We start from the raw sequence: 12,574 nt of genomic DNA on the forward strand, positions 1-12,574 counted from the left end.
TAAGGATCCCGGGTTCAATTCTCGCCGTGGCCGGTTTTTTTTGTGTTTTTTTTTTCATTTTTCTTTCTAGAACAAAAACCGTTTTAATACCTTTTCTTTCATAAAGTTAATACATTTTGTTGGAAATTAAGCACAACATTGAATTAAACTTTTTTTAATGGCTTAAAGGTGGCTTAAAGGTAGCTTAAAGGTGGCTTAAAGGTGGCTTAAAGAAGTTTGGACATTAAGGACCTATAAGTTGTCCTTAAAGGTGGCTTAAAGGTGGCTTAAAGATAGTCTTTAAGCTGCCTTTAAGCCATCTTTACGCTTTCTTTAAGCCACCTTTAAGCAATACATATAGCTTAAAGGTAGCTTAAAGGTGGCTTAAAGATCGTCTTTAAGCTACCTTTAAACACCTTTAAGCTATCTTTAAGGAGGACTTAAAGATGGTCATTCATCCTGTGTCAAAGAAAAAGTACATCACGATAATGACGTAGATGCTCTACCCCATTAACTGAATTATATTCCCTTTTTAAAAACACCGCTGTGTCGTGACATATCTGCGCGACACACGGGACAGGAGTGATCTGCGCATTACCCTAGGGTCTCTGATTAAGTGATATTGTGTTAATTAATTCATAGTTGCTCTATTTTTTCTACACCTGTAAACACGGGTATTGTAAGTTTAAAAAAAAAGCAATTTAAGTTACCTCGTTTCAATCCAATGTAGCATCTTTATTCAACTATTTAAGAGAATGTTTATCATATTTAGTCTTTTTTTTTACAGTAAAGTTTAAATAACCATTAATATTGCTTTAATTTGAAAAAAAAAAGAAATCAACTGCATGTAGGATAATTATCATTACTTAAAAATTTATTTGATTTTTGTTTTATGAAGTGAGAGAATGTACATGTACACTACATTAAAGGGTGATATTTAACCCCCCCCCCCCCCAAAAAAAAAAAATCCGCTGTAAATTATTTATACCCACCGATATTAAGTGACAATGAAATTACTTCCAAATAGTTTGTTGTGAACAAATATTTTTTTTCTATTTTACTGATAAACCTACAAGAAAGCTTTCAACACTGTAGCGCATTTAGTCGATATTTAAAATTTACCTTTGATAAATGCAAGAAACCTACACATGCAAGAAACCTGACTTATTCGTGTATGTAAACGCATACTTGTAAAGGAAAATAACAAATTAAGGCTTATAATATAGTAATTGTATAATTCACAGGGCCTCAGTAATTAAAAAAATTATAGTCACTGTCTCGCATGTAAATGTGTGAGATTGTTTAACACACAAATGCTTTGAAACTCTTTCAACACTAAATAAATATAATTATCCCTACATACGAGAACCATTGTTTTTAGTTCCCTCAGTATCTGTTTCCCTTATTTTGATTTGTAATCAGTTAAAATGCTTATAAGGGCGTTATTAGACAAATCGCGCGAAATCAGGGTGGCCTAAATGTCACATGATGATGATGACGTTGAAATGTCCGTGCAGAATTCGCGCCGTTGATGTTAAGATGGAAGGAGGGAAGCGAACATCACATGCAGCAGCTAGGCTGATATGCATAATATTCATTGTCATTATTGAGTTCTACACATGTGTTGAAACTAGATGTCCGAGATGTCCGTCCAGTCATGGTTTGGTCAATTGCGCTCTCTACGTACAAAGCAACTGTGTTGCCGTCGATGTCAATGTCCAGATACGCGAAATTCGGGTTGCAAAGTGCGATGTAACCATTGTCGTCAACGGAAAGGCGCCGTTTCCAGTAGTGCGGAGCAAACATGGAACTCAATGCCATGATCATGAATTCGGTAAGTAAATTATGTACATATCTATACATTGCGGAATATGGGTAAGGGGGGGTGGTTCAAATTAAAATGTTTTGACCCTTTTATTTCTCATTTATGACCTGTAAGTCGTTAATTGTCTTAATGTGGACTGGTCTGGTAATTTTGAGTGATTTTTAAAAGGAGGGGGCTTATAGGGAACGATTCGTAGACTTTAAAATTATCGTGAGAAAAATTAGAACACGTGATTTAATCAGCCAATCAAATCGTTGTATCTTTACTATGGAATGTGTTTATGTAGTAAATGATAAAAAGAAGGGGAGGGGTCATCTCACAAGTCGTTCTTTTTTTTTAAATATATTTCCGGTAGTTACAGTTTCTGTAATTCTGTGATTCAATTTGCCTTGTACATGTCATGTATTTCACGCAATTTTGTAAGAAAACGTGTGAATACCTTCCTTTAAATATTAAAAGAACAATGTATATTTTATAAGTACATTAGCCCCAATCCGTTTCACAAAGATATTTTTTCTGTGTATGGTTAATGTAGCTATATAGAGTAGCCTGGGGGTAAATATCTACTGTGTATACATAAACTATAGGGTGATTTCACCATGCATCGGACACCTTTGGATTTTTCCCTTTGTTCGCGAATAAAATATCATCCAAATATAAATAAAACTTGTTTTAAAAGTTACAGGTTTTCCCCTTGCTTAAATATTGGAGAAAAATTTGTAAAATTGTTAAAAATGTAGAAAATAAAGCAAATTATTGAGGTGTTGAACTATTTCACCATGGATCGGACAATATTTACCAAGCATCGGACAGCTATAGCAGTACAGTAGAAATTAAAAATAACAACATTTTCTGGTTTTAATGCACAAATACAAAGGTTAGGAAAAATGAGTTTATTCAATTGCTATTCAGATTTCTTTTAATGTAAATCCTCAAATCTACATATAGGAACTTAGAGTAGTGCTTCTGTTTTAAAGAATATTTATCAAAAGGGGTTCTTTATCGTGCCAGCTCCTACAGGAATTTTGGACTAAAAAGGCTGTGTCCGTAAAACTCGATTTTTAAGTGGTCTGAGGAAAATGTTTGTATCAATTATTTTTTAAATTTTTATTTTACTTCACATTTAAAGTATATCACAAGGAATCATCTGTAACTGAGGGACCTACATCTGTAACTGAAGGACCTACATCTGTAGCCGAGGGACCTACATCTGTAGCCGAAAGACGAGCCCCCACATTTTGGCACAGAATTCAATTGTCACTCAGTGATGTGGGAACTGGTATTAGTCATATTATTTCAATATGGTAAAAAAAGCAATTGTTAACAATGTGTTTGTTTTAAAAGAAACAAGGATTATACAAAAAATAGATCAACGAAAAAATTAGGAAAAACTCGCTTTATAAAATGTACAGAAGTATAAATATTCGAACAAATCAAAAGATGACATATTTTCTCTTTCATATATAAAACCTCTTCCCACAATAGTAATGACAACGCTACTGAAAATCTACCAACTTAACTTGTAGCTGAGGGACCTACATCTGTAGCTGAAGGACCTACATCTGTAACTGAGGGACCTACATCTGTAACCAAGGGACCTACATCTGTAGCCGAGGAACCTACATCTGTTGCTGAGGGATATAGAGCTACATCTGAGCCCCCCACAAGTTGGCACAGAATTCAACAATCACTAAGTGATGTGGGAACTGGTATTAGTCATATTATTTCAATATGGTGTAAAAAAAAAAAAAAAGCATTTGTTAACAATGTGTTTGTTTTAAAAGAAACAATTAAGGATTTTACAAAAATTAGATCAACGAAAAAATTAGGAAAAACTCGCTTTATAAATGTACGGAAGTATAAATTACTTAAATTGTGCTAGAATTTAAATACTCTGTTGATAGTTCATGCATGTATATCTACTCTATTTTTTTTAATTTAGGATTTCTGGCTTGGGCAGTTGCAGTTACATCATTAATTATATTTTTTGGGCTGAGGAAACTTGTAAAGTTTTTGATAAATCGCTGCTGCCCGGAACTTAACATTTCGGATATACATTTGTTGTCACCATCATCATACACAACTTCAGCAGACACAGACACACCTCAACAACCTAGACAACAAGCCGCTCAGCAAGGACAACACGCCCCCGCTCCCCAGCCAGGACAACAAGCCCCCGCTGTTCAACCGGCACAACAAGCCCCCGTTCCTCAGCCAGGACAACAAGCCCCCGCTGTTCAACCGGCACAACAAGCCCCCGCTCCTCAGCCAGGACAACAAGCCCCCGCTGTTCAACCGGCACAACAAGCCCCCGCTCCTCAGCCAGGACAACAAGCCCCCGCTGTTCAATCGGCACAACAAGCCCCCGCTCCTCAGCCAGGACAACAAGCCCCCGCTGTTCAACCGGCACAACAAGCCCCCGCTCCCCAGCCAGGACAACAAGCCCCCGCTGTTCAACCGGCACAACAAGCCCCCGCTCCTCAGCCAGGACAACAAGCCCCCGCTGTTCAACCGGCACAACAAGCCCCCGCTCCCCAGCCAGGACAACAAGCCCCCGCTGTTCAACCGGCTCAACAAGCCCCCGCTCCTCAGCTAGGACAAGTCCCCGCTGTTCAACTGGGACAACAAGCCCCCGCTGTTCAACCGGCACAACAAGCCCCCGCTCCTCAGCAAGGACAACACGCCCCCGCTCCACAACAGGGACCAACTACTAGAAGCAAAACAGCAAGAAAGAAACTAATGTTTGAAAGTCAGTAAGATTTAATATTTTGATGAATGTATAGTCTGTACTTTTATGAAGTATGAAAATTTGAAATTTTGATGACGTTGTATCAAGTAATTTTTTTAATGAATGTACATGTAGTACAATGGTATTGTTTAATTAAGGACATTGACTCGTTATTTTTTCTGTTGTGTTTTCCTAGGGTTGCTTTTTATGTTTTTTTTGTATTTTTTTTTAATTTTTATTTTATGCGACAGTTTGTCTTTTACTTGAATACTGATGAAAGGAAAATTTTAACTCCTGTCTTTATTTGTTGATTAGTATTATGATTTACACATGACAGTGATTATTTGGTGATTTTTGCCATGCGCAATTGATGTTAAATGATGTTTAAGCTTTTTTATTTTTTTAAAACTGATAATTGTGATTTACACCTAACATTGATCATTTGCTTATTATAATTGTGATGTTTAAGTTATGACATTAGGGTTAATTGGTGTAGAACGTATTCCTATAGAATAATATTTAATATCCAATATTTATAGATTACAATCCTTAATATTATTTACCTGATATACAATGTGGGTTTTAAATATTTTTGAACATTTGTGAAGCTAGAAATTGAATTTATTGATATAAAAGTTGTCTTAAAGAAAAAGTTTGTACAAGGTTAATATTAAACATGTTTAGTGCTATTTAAAGATTTTTGTCATTAGACCAGTATTTTTGTTTACTTTGTTTTTTCCCTAATGTCATTTCTTAAAAATATGTTAAGTATTAAGAAATACTTAAAATCTATATTACAGGAATTTTGTTAATAAAAAGTATTCTATTTTGCTTTTTTTTTTTATTGTTTTGAATTGAAATAAATTTAAGGTAGCTCTCTACATCAAATTTTTACTTCATGACTTGTCGCAATATTGTTAGGTAACCTTGATTTCCCTGTTCAAAGATGGACAGTTGCCTTCAATTATTTCATATGAATTTTTTAGCAATTAAGAGAGAAAATGGAAAAATAGTTTTTACTGAAAATGAAAGGTGATAGAGTTTCAAGTTTCCTCTAAAAATTATGAAATATAAATAAAGCATAACTATAGAAGTAAAATGAGATATATGTTTTTTTAAATAAAAAAAATATTTGTAAAATTAGTGCATTTTAAAAATATTTTTTAAACCTATGGTCAAAATATTTTAGACATGTTTCTATCAAGTAAAACTAATATATATAAACCATATTTTAGAAAGAAATTGGAAAAAATTAAAAATATTTAAGGAAAAATTGCTAATTTTCAAGATCAAACCGATCCCGATTAAAATTTGCCTGATCCTGATCTTAATTATTAAAAAAACCTACTGGCACGAAAATAAATGAAGCTTCACCACCAAACTTCTTAATTATTGATAAGTTCATTCAATTTACAAAGGGTTTAATTAGTTATTAGCGTCATAACATTAAAAAAAAAAATGAAGAATATTTCCATTTTTTCCCTAATTTAATTCCGATCAGGTTAGTGTCTACTTTGAAAGTAGGCTTTTTTAGCTTTATTTTTTTCTATTTTTTTCCAATATCTTTTCAAAATATGTTTTTCTTATACTCAATGGCTGGAAATGACTTGGTTTTCAAATTAAAAAAAAAAATATTAAGAAAATTTGTTTCTAATTTTTAATAATTATTTTTTATTATAAAAAATACAAAGTCTTTATCGCCACTTTTAAATTATTGATAAACCTTATAATATACAATTTTTAGAAGCAATTTTAAAACTCTATCACCTCTCGTTTTCAGTCAAACCGATTTTTCCATTTTTTCTCAAAAATTACCAAAAAATTCATATAAAATAATTGAAAGCAACAGTCCGCCTTTGAACAGGGAAATCAAGGTTACCTAAAATTACTGCAACAAGTCATGAGGTAAAAATTCGATGTAGATAGCTACCTTAAGTTCAAACAGGCTTTGTTTTTCTTTTTTTAAAGTGTAGTAAAATGAATAAATTAAGGACATCATTAAATTTAATTGAATAAGTTATGATGTAATAAAGTTTTACAAATCAGTATTAATTTTTTAGAATTTTGAAGCATGCTTTACATTTATAAATATTCTGAATTTAGAATATGGCAGACAGCAGTCTATTGAAAGAAATCCTCGACTCCTTGAACGACAGTGATGCTGTGCAGTTATTTGCCGCCGCAAATGGTTTAGTTGGTGATGCTGAGGTCGAGGACCGATTAAAAGAACTCAATTGGGAAAAACACATCGAAGACTTATGGCAGGAGGTTCTTTCGGAGATGGAATCCCCTGCCAAAAAAAGTCGACCTACCCTCGCTGATGGCGATCAGCCTTCAACGAGTGTACAGCTTGGGGGCGGTGAGGATAGCTCCGATTCTGAGGACACGCCAGAAAAACCTTACTACATTTGGAAGAGGGATACGAGAACCTTTAAGAAACATTGGGTACGCGATACGACATTCAAAGTCAAATTTAACGAACAGTGGCGGGGTAAGAAATTACTAGACATACAAAACAATTTGCACGACATGTTTGACGACCTGTTGTCGCAAGCCAGGGGTCACGATGCGGATCTCGGGCGAGTGGTCATCAGTCACCCGAGTCTCAACAATGCAATAGTGGTCCCGCTACAATCCTGGGAAACTCTGAATGCAGATGCTGTAATGTCAGAAATCGTCAAAGTACTCAATTCGAACGAAAGCTTACCCATAGACGAAAGCCTTTTGGTCACCATAGGATCCATCGATTTGCCCAAAGGGGGAGGTAACCCTAGAAAACTACCCATCACTTCTCTTTTCGGACCCAAAAATAGCATAGAAAGAAAAAATCACTTTTTCATGTACAAAACGATAACAATTTATGCATGGCTATTTCCATTGGTCTGTGTTTTCTCAAAACGTGTAAAAAAGTAGACGCGGATACCTGGTCACAATTAGTGAAGAATGATTCCAATGAGGAGATGCTAGATGACGTTCTCAAACACCGTACTGTATCCAAGGCTTATTACAACAACGTCCTGAAAACGTCGAGAAAAAAAAAACAAACCGAGTTAGCGATGTGGCTGTGTCAAAGAGCAGGGGTGCCTACCGACAGATATTTAGGTCTTAATGACATCGAGCCTTTCGAAACCTTACTCAATGTCTCTATAAACGTCGTGTCCTCTAGAGTAGGAAACAAGTTCGTCAGGGTGACAAAGGATCAGGAAAAACCTCGTCTTTATCTATATCATATCGACTCAGAAAACGAAAAACACTGGCACGGGATTGCCAGCATACAAGGGTTTTTCAAAGCGTCGTACTTTTGTCATACCTGTTTAAAACCGTATAAAGATAAATCAAAACATTCTTGTGCCACTTCTTGTGAGGTATGTTTACGCAACAACTGTCCGGAAACGGATGTCCAAATGGGCTGTCGTACCTGTGGTCGAGTTTGTCGATCTCTAGTGTGTTTCAAAAGTCATAAAGAGCAACGAACAGTCAAAAATGAAAGTTATCCCCCTGCCTGTGACCTGTTTTAACAATGTACAAAATGTAGAGTCGTTCTGGAACGTGTGAAGCGTTCCCCCGAGTTACACGTTTGCGAAGAATGGCAGTGCCCTAACTGTCGAGAATATCAAACCGGGGAACATAATTGTTACCAGAAACCGTTTGGATCCGACATCGAAAAGCGAAACAAGAAATTCTTCTTTTACGATTTTGAGACACGGCAAGGTGACGTGTTCCAATGTGAGGCGGGATACAGTCCGTCTTGTGTCAGATGTCGACATTGCGTTAAAGAGCCACGTCAGTGCGTCAACTGTAGACTGTGTCAGAACTGCCGTGATCCGTCCTGTGGTTTTATGCAACACAAAGTTAACTTTGCAGTACTACAGAGCACTTGTCATCAATGCGAAAAAGAGGAATTGGTAGAGGATGCCACCTGCAGTCATTGCGGAACACGATGTGGAAAATGCTCTCGGACACTCAAAGGAGAATACGTTTCACCGCCATGTCAAGACACGTGTGGAAAAAGGGAACTGGTGTTTTCCGGGGACTACGCCGCCGAACACTTTTGCGCTTACGTCACCAGAAAGCACTGCAAAGACTCGATTTTAATTGCACACAATGCAAAAAGTTTTGACTTGTACCCCGTTTTAGAAGTTCTCATCGACCGACACTCCATTCGACCAAGCAAAATCATATACAATGGTTCCAAGATCATGTACATGCACATAGCCCAAAAACTGAATTTAACTTTCATGGATTCTCTCAACTTTCTTCCCATGAAATTAGCTAAAATACCAGAAGCGTTTGGTCTACAAGAACTCTGCAAAGGATACTTTCCTCATTTATTCAACACCAAAGCTCATCAAAATTACGTGGGCCCGTATCCAGACTTGCAGTACTACGGATACCAATTCCTGTCGACAGAAGAGCGAAAGAAACTAGAAGACTGGCATGCAACGAAAAAAGACGAGACGTTTCATTTTCGAGAAGAAATGTTGCAATACTGCCGCTCGGACGTCGATTTCTTGCGACGGGGCTGTCTCGAATTTAGAAAGTTAATGATCGACGTGACGACCATCGAAGAAAACGTTGCACAAGCAGACGGAACGTTAAAAATACAAACTACTTATGGAGTCGACCCTTTCGATTACGTCACCATCGCAAGTGTATGCATGGGCGTATTTAAGTCTTTATTTTTGAAAGGCAAGGAAAAAATACAAATAACCAAAGACGGGGACACGAAATGGTACGACATCGAACATTTAAGAGGACTGCAAGTGGTCAACGTCGAAGAAGCATCATGGGTCTCCTTAGTCGACCTTCAACATGACGAGAACGTGCAAATAGGCAAACGACAGTTCGAGAGTCCAATAGCAGTCGTTCCCTCTCAAGGGTATACAAAACGCGATAACTACAGTAAAGTTTCGATTCAATGGTTAGAGTGGTTAATGGAAAAAAGCCGTCAGCGGGGAAACCCCATTCATATTTCACACGCTCTTAACGGAGGTGAATATCAGATTCCAGGCACGAACTACAGATGTGACGGATTTGTCCCCTCTCCAACCGGAAAAGGAACAGTTTACGAATTTTATGGTAAGACCATAAACCTACATATCTTTAACATTTACCCCCTCTCCCCCTCAATTGAAGGGGGGGGGGGGGGCGGCGGCGGCGGCGGCGGCGTATCGAGTGTTGACCATAAAATACGTTTATTGTTTTCTCTCATTTTTAACAAAAAAAAATAGGTTGTGTGTTCCACGGTTGTCCGTCTTGTTACGCCGAAGATCGTCATCATCTCAGACATCCTTCCACCAATCAGACGATCCAGGAATTATATGAAATGACGAAGAAGAGAGAACGAGAGCTCAAGGATCTAGGATACAAAGTCGTCTTTATTTGGGAACATCAATTTAAATATCAACTGGAAAAGAATGCGGCGTTACAGCAGTTCGTGTCGACATTGGATATACAGGACAGATTGGACCCACGTGATAGTTTTTTTGGTGGTCGAACTAATGCCATAACATTACACTACAAGGCGGCGGAAGACGAAACCATTCAGTACTACGACTTTACCAGTCTTTATCCATGGACAAACAAATATTGTCGATATCCCGTTGGACATCCTACCATCGTCACGGACAATTTTCAAGACATCTCTCAGTATTTTGGACTTGCTAAAATTAAAATTTTACCCCCTAGAAATCTCTATCACCCCGTGCTTCCTTACAGTTCGAATGGAAAATTGAAGTTTCCCTTGTGTAGAACTTGCGCTGACAATGAAAATCAGAACGATTGCACGTGTTCCCTAGAGGAGAGGGCCATCACGGGCACGTGGTGTACTCCTGAAATTCAAATGGCTATGTCTAAAGGGTACACAATCTTAAATACCTACGAAGTCTATCACTTTGCCGAGTCGTCCATGTACAACGCCGACTCGTGTGAGGGGGGATTGTTTACTCAGTACGTCAACATGTTCTTAAAAATTAAACAGGAGGCGTCGGGATTTCCAGTTGATTGTAAAACGGAAGAGGCAAAACGTAAATACATCGAGGATTACAAAGAAAAAGAGGGCATAGATTTAGAATACGATAAAATTATGCTGAATCCAGGGTTGCGATGTTTAGCCAAACTCTGTTTGAATAGCTTCTGGGGCAAATTTGGTCAGAGGTTGGGGATGCAACAGTCCACGTTTATTCACGAAACGGAGGCCGAAACATTTTTTCAAATGCTCTCTGATCCGACCAAAATCCCCCACAATTTCCACATCGTCTCAAAAGACATTCTTCATTTAGAATGGAGCAACAGTCCTTATTTACTCAATTCGATAACAAAACCAATATCTTCCTTGCATCGTTTACCACTATGTGGGCTCGACTGAAATTGTACAGTGTTCTCGATCAATTAAATGAGAACGTATTGTATTTCGATACAGACAGTGTCATTTTTAAGACGAAACGGTCGGACGATTTGAGTTACCTTCCCATAGGTAATTACTTAGGAGAATTAACGAACGAGATCCGCCCCAAAGACGGCTACATTGTTGAATTCGTCTCGGGGGGTCCAAAGAACTATGCCTATCGCACATCGTCTGGCAAAGAAGAATGTAAAGTTCGAGGATATACATTGAACTGGGCCAACTCGAAATTAATCAATTTCGAGGCCATAAAATCGATCATCTGTACGTCACCCGAAAGTAAAATCGAGATCGTCAATCCTTGTAAAATTTCGAGGGACAGTAGAAAGAGAAAACTTCTCAACAGAGTCGAAACAAAAAACTATAAAATGGTTTATACCAAACGTAGAATTCTACCCAATTTAGATACATTGCCATTTGGATTTTAAAAGAATAACAATAACGCTAAAATGTATATTTGTACATCATTTTTATTGAATTCCGTTCACCAGTCATGTAAAAATGTTTTTTTTTATTTTCATTTCATAAATGTCAATATGCCATCCAAGGAATGTTTTTGTTCTTCTTTTTGCGTCTACCATCAGATATTCCGGGAGGTCTGCCGATAGTTTGCTTCTTGCTGACAAAACCCCTTCCTTCTTGTAACATGCTGTTTTTATCTTCTTTATCGCCCATAAGTTCCTTTGGGAAATTCGGAGTATTTTGAGTCTCTGTAGAGGACAATTGTTGTTCGACATGCTGGCCCACAAGACGGTCATACTTTAATTTAGGTACAAGTATAAATTCTTTTGCCATTTTTTATGAAAAACTCGACACGATGGGTTTCAATAATAAAGGCACCAATTCAATGTGGTTTAATAATATTCGACGTTTTTCCTTGTTGCTCACTTCTCTGGATCCCAGCTTGCGAATGTCTAATTCGAATGGTCTCAGTTCATTTATATATTTTTTGGGCAAAGGATATGTACCAGTATAAATATTTAGAGCTATTTCACTCATCACGTCGAATTGCTCGCTAGTAAAGGTTTTCATAATTAGTTTTTGTTGTGTACTGTCAGCATACAAAAGGCAATTTAAAAGAGCTCTATGCTTCTTCACCGTCTGCTTCATGATTATCAACTAAGACGAAATGTTTTAACTACAACTTTATATAGGTTGATAAATAATCATATCTTCTCCGGGGAGTATGCAAGACCTTAACTGGTATTCCCTCTTTTGTGTAGGCTCTAAGCAGACATGTAAGTACCCAAAATTTCTTCTGGTCGCCGAATCATAAGCGGCTTTGAAAAAAGAAACCTGTCCCGGTAATACCTGAGAACCGAACGTGATAACCTGTCTGGAATCGCGGTAATTTTTAAACAAAATAACATTCAGACAATTTAACGATATGGTCCTGGCATATTTCCCGGGAGGATAAAGGTTCTGTGAAAGCATCACTGTAGTCACGTTTCTATGATGAGATGTCACCGTAAACAGGTGAACACAATCTTGAGATTGAGCTATTTTTAACATCTAATCATCCAAGACCAAGATGGTGTGATTGACTCCCTCCGTATACTGTTCTATGTCTTCTTTAGACGGCAAACCTTGGTGTAATGTGAAGTTTGGGATTGACCGAGACATGTCGTCAAAGATGGGC

At 37.3% G+C, this 12,574-nt stretch overlaps 1 protein-coding gene across 1 annotated transcript; it reads left to right on the forward strand.

Annotated features, from left to right (window-relative positions):
* Positions 1–3,711: 3,711 nt before the first annotated feature.
* LOC136276062 (protein transport protein SEC31-like) lies at positions 3,712–4,400 on the forward strand. Its single transcript, XM_066086864.1, has 2 exons — positions 3,712–3,717; positions 3,894–4,400. Exons 1-2 carry the CDS (start codon positions 3,712–3,714, stop codon positions 4,398–4,400), a joined length of 513 nt encoding a protein of 170 aa, XP_065942936.1.
* The last annotated feature ends 8,174 nt before the right edge of the window (positions 4,401–12,574 follow it).

This window comes from Magallana gigas, chromosome 1 (assembly GCF_963853765.1).
Source record: "Magallana gigas chromosome 1, xbMagGiga1.1, whole genome shotgun sequence".
NCBI lineage: Eukaryota > Metazoa > Mollusca > Bivalvia > Ostreida > Ostreidae > Magallana > Magallana gigas.